This window comes from Electrona antarctica, assembly GCF_951216825.1.
Source record: "Electrona antarctica genome assembly, chromosome: 23".
Classification (NCBI taxonomy): Eukaryota; Metazoa; Chordata; class Actinopteri; order Myctophiformes; family Myctophidae; genus Electrona; species Electrona antarctica.
The window spans coordinates 21,862,356-21,872,341 of record NC_136804.1 but is presented as its reverse complement, the minus strand read 5'-3'; the positions used below and the strand labels follow the sequence as shown (position 1 = coordinate 21,872,341).

At 44.6% G+C, this 9,986-nt stretch overlaps 1 protein-coding gene across 3 annotated transcripts in view; it reads left to right on the top strand.

The window, feature by feature from the left end:
• The first annotated feature begins 2,836 nt into the window (after positions 1-2,836).
• stab2 (stabilin 2) overlaps positions 2,837-9,986 on the top strand; it is a 95,135-nt gene continuing 87,985 nt past the window's right edge. For 2 of the 3 annotated variants that reach the window (XM_079494587.1, XM_079494585.1), the window contains exon 1: positions 9,078-9,313. In XM_079494587.1, coding sequence (XP_079350713.1) covers positions 9,203-9,313 — 111 coding nt within the window. In that variant the 5' untranslated portion in view covers positions 9,078-9,202. Of the gene's footprint in view, positions 3,044-9,077; positions 9,314-9,986 lie in introns of those variants that run through there. The other variant, XM_079494586.1, reaches the window with a different exon arrangement.

Below are 9,986 nucleotides of genomic sequence, written 5' to 3'. Positions count from 1 at the left end.
CACACTGAAGGATTACAGGGAAGTAAAGAGCCATCCTTTTATTTTATTTTTTTATGCTGTCTACTACCACTGCTCATTAAGCTGTTTATTTAAATGGAACACATATTGCTGTATGTACATATTGATGTAATACTCTTTTCTTTTATATGAATTATCAAATTTTCAAATGTATTGACAGATGAATTGTTATAGCATACAAAGGGCCCTATTTTGCATGTCTTAAGTACCAGGTCGCATGACTTAACTTTACACCCCAATCGCCCAGGACGAAGTCGGTAAAAGTGCTCCGCTGCTATAAATCGCTGGGCGCTTTGATTTAATGGATTAAATAACCCAGGGCAATCGGAGTGTTAACATATGGAGGCTTGAGCAGCCAAACAGCATTGGCCACACCTCCAGGTCTTAAGTTAAGTCATGCAAATTAGGGCCCAAAATGTCCAAGACTGAAAAATGTATTTCTCTAAAGCATATGGTCCAGCTTACCAGAACAAATGTAGTAATAAGATAATATTTGAGCTATCTTTGTTTTACTTGTAATTGTAAGTAGGCTAGATGAAATTCATTTTCCAGACTTCAAAGTAGGGCTTTCACTTCTAGTCATTTGTACTAGTTGACTAGTTGCCTAGTTTACTAGTCGACTAGTTGTTTAACTACCTATTATGTAAACATTTTTTTTTTTTAAATATTTGTACTTTTTTTTTCTCAACTAGTCAACTAGTACCAACAAGGTCGACTAGTTGAATAGTGCTTAAAGCCCTACTTAAAAGTTGCTTTGCTTTATTTTATTTTGTATTTGTATGCCAGCCATCCTAAAGAATGTACACGGAAGTAAAACTGTGACTGTGAACTGTAATTGCATTTGTATACAGTAGGCTATATACAGTTTTCTTGGCTGTCTGGAGATGTAAAAGTCTCACTATAAGTGATGAGATGAAATGTATCAAATATGTTATTACCCTGTCCAGATTGTAAAGGTGGTTGCACACTGGTGCTTTTCTTTCTTTTTTGCTGAGTTCTGCGGATCCGACAGTAGTAGGCTATCACTATCTGTCAACCTGCATGTCACCAGCACCCCACTAGACCTCACTAGACAGTAGAAAGTAGTAGGCTATCACTATCTGTCAGCCTGCATGTCACCAGCACCCCACTAGACAGTAGAAAGTAGTAGGCTATCACTAGCTGTCAGCCTGTCACCAACACACCGGAATGCGGAAAACGCATACAATCGCTCCCGATCTAGAACAGTTACTCAAGAACCGATGGTCAGACTTTGATATGGTATTAATGATCAGTAGGTTGTCCCAAAGAGATTATTCACTTTCATGTAAAAATTACATAATCCCTCATATCTCAGGAACAGATGTAGAGGTTAGGGTTAGGTATGCTGTTACCCAGCAAAAATGTTAATATACTGTATAGACAAAAAAAAGAAAGAAAAAAAAATTAACCCTTTTTTTATACTTTTGTATTGAAAATAGCTTTCCAAAAAGAAAAATGATAAGCATCCACCATTCAGAATTGCTCAGTTATCAAAGATGAGCAGCTGATATTCAATGTGCCAATTAAAAAAGTATGCCTTTTAATTTGAAGTTAGTCAATTATATCTCTACTGGGGCTTGAACTGACTGGTTTCATTGATCTTCAGTCGAGGTCGTCATGGCAATTGATTACTGCAGTGAACTATTGATTTAGTACAGCTTCACACACACACACACACACACACGCACGCGAGCGCGCGTGCACACACAAGATTTATGTTTAAAATGTCAAGATTCTTCAAAATGATGAAATACTATTTTTTTTGACCTGAAGCCAAGACCTTTGGGCATGCAGAGAGTGATTTAACACACTGCTCTGACCACCTTGGTGTGCACTCCTCTCCTATTGCTCCTGATGAGCAGGTTGGTGCCTTGCATGGTTTCCTCTGCCATCGGTGTATGAATGTGTGTCTATTGTAAAGTGCCTTGGATAAAGGCGCTATTTGCACCATTTACCATTTATTGTTTTCCTCATTTTCAAACTTACCTAACCCTAACCTCACAGGAAGCCACAGGTGATTTTTAACCCGCAGCACAGATTAGATTTAACCCCCCTTTATTTTTATTTTTTTTAAACAATACAGTTGTTGAGCATACAGTAGCCTACAACTTAGTCAACAAGGTGACTATTTGGCTGAAAAGGTTTGGGCTGAAGCCGAAGCTTATTTTGCCCGCCTTATAAAAGTTGTTCTGAAAAAAGGCATTTGTCTGAAAAGTGTTGTACAGTGCACAATTGACATTAATTCCCTGATGAGATCATAGAAAGAAAAAATAATAACCTTTTGCCTTGCACTATAGGGAATCTGGGATTATACTGAAAAAAATAACGCCACACAAGTTACAGATTTTAAAACAAAAATCACACCCGTGTGAAGTGAGGGGCGCTCTCATCATCATACATCATCTCATTCCGGCCAATCACAATTTGCGTCCTCACCTTCGTCTTTGTGTTTACACAAACACTCAAAGCTGGCCATTCATTGTCAATGGAATTCAACACACACACACACACACACACACACACACACCGGTGTTGGGTGAAATCACCCAGTGACACTCACCGCCACTTCCATATCTCCACCCAAGCCCCACCCAGGCCGTTGGCCAATGAAGATGTCACGGGCACGCCCCGGAGGTGAGGTCAGTTCACCTGTCATTCGCGACATCTGTCTGTTTCCTTGTGATTGAGATAATTATCATGGCGGATAACTTTAAGATGAAGAAAGTCAGTGGAGCACAAAAACGTAAAAAGGAGACACTGAGCAAAATGAAGAAACTTACGGGATTCTTCAGACCAGTTAATTTAGCGAACAGCTTCAGCGCCGCCGCCTATACTACAGCGACTGCTGCTGGCGCAGAAGCCGCTTTTGAAGCAGCAACACTGCCGACAACACAGCATGAGTCCCCCGACCCCAACAACAACAATATCTCCAGTGGTGACTGAGGAGGAGGTGGAACTGCAGGGAACAAGTCCCCTATCTGCTCCCGATGAATGTGATGAGCAGGTTGGTTCCTATTAGTTAAGTGTCTAAACTCTAAACCTAAAGCCTATAGCTTAGAATAGTTTTGGTGCCAGGTGCAGTGTCGGTGTGGGTAGCGGCGCTTATATTGGTTGTAGCCCTAGCCTAATAAATTAGGTAACAAGACAACTCACCCCTTTTGCCACTTTTGGTGAGTTCACGTGAAGACATCTCACCCCTGCTTTTCCAGGGGTGAGATGTCTTCCCTTTCCGGGGTGAGATGTCTTCACTTTTGGCCAATTATGCACATTGAAGCGCAAATTTTGGGTCTTATTCGGGTATAATTGGCCTAATAATGACTTATTTAGGACCTATCAGCAGCATCATGTACACGCGTGCGCACGCACGCACACACACACACACACACACACACACACACTGCTCCTTGCACTGTTACGTGACGGCAGCCTGCACAGCGCAACATACAAGAAAATTGTTTTAATTTAACACACCTCTCCATTAGGCATTATGTATGCATCAGCAAGCATTACAAACAGTTAGCCAGAGAGAGACGTATACACACGCGCACACAGACAGACCAGTGTTGTGTATAGTGTCTCCATCTCTCTCAGAAAGAGGCTGAATATGAACTGTGCGGCAGCACTGATGCGCACCCCTCGTGAAACACACAAGTCCTGCACAGCAGCAGGTTTACAAGAAAATAAAAAAACATTTATCTAACACACACACACACACACACACACACACACCTGGACTTACTATTAGTTGTGCTGTGTTATTTCCACCACCTCCGAGTTAATCATATAGCCTAACATGTTGTTTGGGTTAGATTTCTTTAAACCACTTGGTGCAGGTGAAAGAAAAACTACAATACGTTTCTGCTGTCTCGTCATGTTGTGTCTATCTGTCAACTCACTGCTGTGATGTCAAAAGATTCTCCTCTCGACCAGCAGGGGGTGCTGGAGCACCCTCTGCACCAGCCTTCAACGCTGATGCTATATAGAGTGTTGCAGTCCCGCCCCCTACCAGGGCCCAGGAAATGATTCCCCGTTCATTTTCCTCATAGACTTTTCAAAAATAATTTATTTAAAGTCCTTTTAAGCCTCGTACAAAGCCAACTCGAGTTGGGTCTCCCGTTTCGAATGGGATCAGTGTATTGAAACGGGGAAAATCAGGTGCAATCAGGCCTTTCAATAGACTGAGTAGACGTCTACCCGTCTACTCAGGTGCTCAGTAGGTTGATTCCTTCCGATTGTGTCGGTTGATCTGTGCAGTTTAATGCATCGCATGCAGCTACTGGAGCTCAGTAGGTGATCATTCCTTTCAATGCAGCCGTAACATCGAACATGCACTGCTCCCGTGCTTGCGGTTATGTTTAGGTTAGGATTAGAGATGCACTGCTCCCGTGCTTGCGGTTATGTTTAGGTTAGGATTAGAGATAGGGATAGTAATTTCGGAACAAGGAACCTTCTGACTAACGACACGGCACCGCTCCAGTAGCTGCATGCGATGCATTAAACTGCACAGATCAACCGACACAATCGGAAGGAATCAACCTACTGAGCACCTGAGTAGACGGGTAGACGTCTACTCAGTCTATTGAAAGGCCTGATTGCACCTGATTTTCCCCGTTTCAATACACTGATCCCATTCGAAACGGGTGGTTGGGTTTCTTCTTTGTAATTATTTGTTTGGTCCAAAATATTGTGTTTATTGTCATGATTTGTCACAACTCGAGTTGGCTTTGTCCACGGCGTAACCGTCTTTAAATAAATACTTATTGAAATGTCTATGGGAAAAATGCATTGGGAATTATTTCCTGGGCCTGGCGTCGTCATGAAAGGGGGTGGGGCTGCGAAGCTCTATAGGCCTAATAAATGCACCAAAATGACCAGTTAGTGGTGGTGAATAAAGGTGCGTTCAGACTTGGATGGTTAGAGCGGCGCGAATAATACAAAGTGATTGCAAAGACGAGAATTGCGCAAACGGGGGCGGCACGACCTGGCGCAGTACAAACTGGACGAAGTGAATATATTCAGGTCTGAACGCAGCTTTAATCCAGTGGTGAGGAGGAGGTGGAACTGGGAACAAGTTCCCTATCTGCTCCCGATGATGATGAGCACTTGAGCAGGTTGGTGCCTATCAAGTGCCTTAGTGGCTAAGCCTTGCATTATAGTTGCATAATTGTTTTGTTTTATTTTGGTGCTGGGTGCAGTGTCTGTGTGGGTAGCCTATATCAGTTCGTTGTCGCCTAATAATGCACATTAAAGCGTGTTGGATAAAAGCGCTATAGGCCTAATCATTTCTGGTGGTGAACCTAGATAAAGGTGACGGCGACAATGACAGGGAGGTCGAGCCCTGGCCCTCATCTACCCAGTCACGGTGAAGCTGGCACTGCCCAAATAGACGCGTAGGATTCCTATAACAGTGACCCTGCTCACTGGGGTAACGTTGATGACAGAGTTCAATCATACTGGGCTGAGAAGGGGCCGAGTCATCACATTTGTGATGACGGCTATGGCCGTTTTTAGCCCAAGGAGTATTTTTCGTGCAAAACTAATGTTTGGCATAGTTTCAGAATCATAAAAAACCTTAGTTTGACATGCTACTTAAAGCATAATGAAATTTCGAACATTTTGCCTTATATTGGTTGTTGATGGTACCCCAACTTTCAGCAGCTGTCAAAAATTCCCCTAGAGTGGTTGAATAGAAACCAATGTGGGATATGTTAGTAGACACCTTTACAAACACATTGGTGAAGAAAATTCTTGGTAAGAAATGTATTCCCAGATTTGACATTATTCTGATAATATTGTGTGTGTGTGTGTGTGTGTGTGTGTGTGTGTGTGTGTGTGTGTGTGTGTGTGTGTGTGTGTGTGTGTGTGTGTGTGTGTGTGTGTGTGTGTGTGTGTGTGTGTGTGTGTGTGTGTGTGTGTGTGTGTGTGTGTGTGTGTGTGTGTGTGTGTGTGTGTGTGTGTGTGTGTGTGTGTGTGTGTGTGTGTGTGTGTGTGTGTGTGTAACCCATAGCGATGATTTGATTGGCTGAGGGCTTAATGATGATGCAATAATACTGTGACCATCAATGGCTTTGTACTTGCAGAGCAGCTTGTCTTGCCCCCATGGTCTCACCAGACTGTCCTCCGAGACGCAAGGTTACTCCGTCGTGTGAAATAATACAAGTACAAGAGAATGGTAGCTTGGCACGTGCGACAGTATCGGGGAGGCCCCTGGTCCATGCCTGGCTCAGTGTCTGGAGGCCCTTGCCCAGAGATGGGCGCTCTTGGCCGGGCACAGGACCCACGGGGTGGCCCCTGGTGATGCCCGGCTGTGAGTGTCTGTGCCTGGGGCATGGAGGTGTGGGCCAGGCAGGGGGGACCAAGGGGGAGGCCCCTGGTCCATGCCTGGCTCAGTGTCTGGGCTTCACATGGAGGTGCTTGCCCAGAGAGGGGCGCTCTTGGGCGGGCAGGGGACCCAGGGGGAGGCCCCTGGTCCATGCCTGGCTGTTGTCCCAGCCCGAGTGTCTTCTGTGCCTGGGGCCTTTACACCCCCAGGGCGCAGCTCCCCCCGTGACCACAAGGTGGCGCTCTTTCCCCGGGCAGGGGACACAGGGGGAGGCCCTTGGTCCAAGCCTGGGGCCTTGGTCCCAGGGGAATAGTTTCCCCCGAAAGCAGATCTATGAGGGCAGATCTAGGGGGGGGGGGGGGGGGGGGCACAATACCCCCCGGGCAGGAGGCCCATGGGGAGGCTCCTGGTCCATGCCTGGGGCCTTGGTTCCAGAGTATCTGATCTGGGGGGGTGCAGTACCCCCCCGTGGCCACCAGGCGGCACCAATTCCCTGTGCAGGGGACTCAGTGGGAGGCCATGCCGGCGGCGAGCCACCTGGTGGCCACGAGACGAGCATCCTCTGCCCGCCCATAAGGCACTATTTTTGGGCAGATGCGCGGTGGCCGCTTTCCAGCGAGCGGCTGGGGATAACTCCACCACCTCTCCCCCTCCCATGCAAATAATTGACAATATATAAAATACCAATTACAACTTTGCTGAGGCAGTATTTGAAAAATTAACATTTAGTTAAGTGGTTTCTCCCCGACTGCTACAGCTATATATATATAGAGAGGGAGAGAGAGAGAGTACCTGACGAAGCTCACGGTGAAACGCGTCGTGCTAATAAATAAGTTGATGACAGTAAGTTGTCCGTATTTTTTTCCCTGAGTGTGCAGTCCATTCCTTGGAAGATTTATTTCTCTTTTTGAATGATATGCCTGCTAACTAGACTTGCACCTCATCATACCAATGGCCTAATCTTAATGCATATCAAACTGCGTGTCATTGAAAATGTTTTTTTTACGCTTTTATATGTATATCCTGGGTTTTATAAGTTATATTGTGTTTACTCTGCAATCTTTTACCAAAATCAAATCAAACATGTTGCAGACAATAGGAAGAAAGGGAATAATTAATACGGTTTGTGAATTGTGATCCAACAAAAGTTATACCTGGTTTAGGCAAACGCAACAATGTCAAAAGAAAGATGTTGCACAACCCCCAACCAATGCCTGGAAATGCATGTTGTCCGTGTTCAGCAGGAAAAAAAAGTGATTGTTCTATCTAGCAAAGACAACCATCACGCATCATGTCCTGGGAAAGAGCTGTGTCTGCAAGACATGACACGGCACATAGTTTCAGGAAGAGTGTGTGTGTGTGTGTGTGTGTGTGTGTGTGTGTGTGTGTGTGTGTGTGTGTGTGTGTGTGTGTGTGTGTGTGTGTGTGTGTGTGTGTGTGTGTGTGTGTGTGTGTGTGTGTGTGTGTGTGTGTGTGTGTGTGTGTGTGTGTGTGTGTGTGTGTGTGTGTGTGTGTGTGTGGAGGGACAGCAGAGGGTGAATCTTATTTACAGTCCAGGATATCCTCCTATTCTCCTATACCCCCCCCCCCCCCCCCCCCCCACACAGATTATACAACCTGTTACTCTCTTTCCCTCTCATTGCTGACCTAGTCTAGGCCAGTGGTTCCCAAACAGTTGGTCGGGATCCATTTTGTTGAGTCACGGACACATTTTTAATTTGCATATCATATGGCCTAGTGGGGGCAAAAAGCAGATCTACAACACGTTGCATGTGAGCTGTTAGATTTGGGTCTTGGATAGACTCTTGTGTCTCAAGATTAAAAGTTTGGGAAGCACTGTGTGCGTGCGTGCGTGCGTGCGTGCGTGCGTGCGTGCGCGCATAATATAACACTAAAACATTTCAGATGACTCAAATGACCGAAGCTAAATGGAATTTCATTCAAAAGACCAATGACTAAAAAACGAAATAAAAAGTAGCTGACTGTCGAAAATCTAAATGGACAAACACCGCTCCTGTTTCCACAGCACACGCTGGAGACGGCGCTGCTGAGAGAGGGAGAAGCAGAGAGTAGTTTTAGTTTTTTTTTCTTTGCTCATGGTGAAAGTTGTTTTGTGATTATGAAATTCAAATTGTGTAATGGTGCAATGGTTGTAAAAGATAAACACAAACCCACAGTACCATGTATAATACTGTGTGTGTGTGTGTGTGTGTGTGTGTGTGTGTGTGTGTGTGTGTGTGTGTGTGTGTGTGTGTGTGTGTGTGTGTGTGTGTGTGTGTGTGTGTGTGTGTGTGTGTGTGTGTGTGTGTGTGTGTGTGTGTGTGTGTGTGTGTGTGTGTGTGTGTGTGTGTGTGTGTGTGTGTGTGTCAGTCACAGCACACACAATCTGCTATTTTCACTAGTTTGGATCGCGGGCAGATTAATCCTTTAAACGATTAATCTGCCCGCGATCCAAACTAGTGAAAATAGCAGATTTACTTGCGACCTACTGTACAGTATAAGAATGGTTCCCTACCCAGTGTTTGGGAACCACTGTGTAACTTGGAGAGGAAGAGAGGAAGGAACACCCCCCGCACGCACACACACACACACACACACACATAGGTGCCCCGCCAGAGCTGTGGGTCGAGTCCAAGAGGGGAGGGGACATGAGGTGAAGGCAGTGAAAAGACGGCCGGACAGGGACAGAATGTCACACAGTCCGCATGGTGAGCGTCACAGAAGCACATAGACAGATACAGCCAGGACAGAAAGGGAGGGCGAGACAAAGAAGAGCACAGCGGAGAGAGAGAGAGAGAGACGGACAGACAGACAGACGGGGAGAAGATAGATACAGTCACCATGGGGTCCTCCTGTGGTCTTCCGCCTTTAGGCTTCATGCTGCTGCTCGCACTGCTCCTGCTGGACACCGACCTGCGGTCTCCTGGAGTCACTGTAGGCGCCTCGGGCCAGGTGAGGTCATTTGCAGTGCGTGGGAAAAGTACTTACTAAAGTACTGTTTTTTTTTTTTTTTAAGTAAAAGTATCCATACTGAAATTTAGAAGTACTCCGTTACAAGTAAAAGTCTTGTAATCAGAATTTGCTTGAGTAAAAGTACAAAAGTATTGGCTTCAAAATGTATACTTAAAGTACCAAAAGTAAAAGTACTCATTGTGCATAATGTCCTGTTTCAAGTTTTCAAATAAAAGTATTTTGAAAATAGCCAATCTACGTAGATTGGCTATTTTCAAATAGCAAAAACATTTGTCCTGTGACGTATTTGTAGAGAATAAACCTTTTGAAAGTGTATTAATAGTGCAATCTCTTCAGCTATTCTACAATCTTGTAATAATAATCAAAATCTACAAAGTAACCAGTAGCTACAGTTTTCAAATAAATGTAGTGGAGTAAAAGTACATATATGTACGTATATACTTTAATCAAGTAAAGTACTAATATCTCAAAATTGTACTATCCAGGTTTTCAATATTCACTTCCTTAAATTGTCCTGTTGTTTCACCACAGTTAGAATAATAACCTACTTCATTGTTTTTAGTGCTTACATAGACGTCTATCATGGTCTGGTCTGTTAAACGGTGCAGCCTGCTAAGTGCTAAAACAATTTCCCTCTGATGAAAATGCAAGG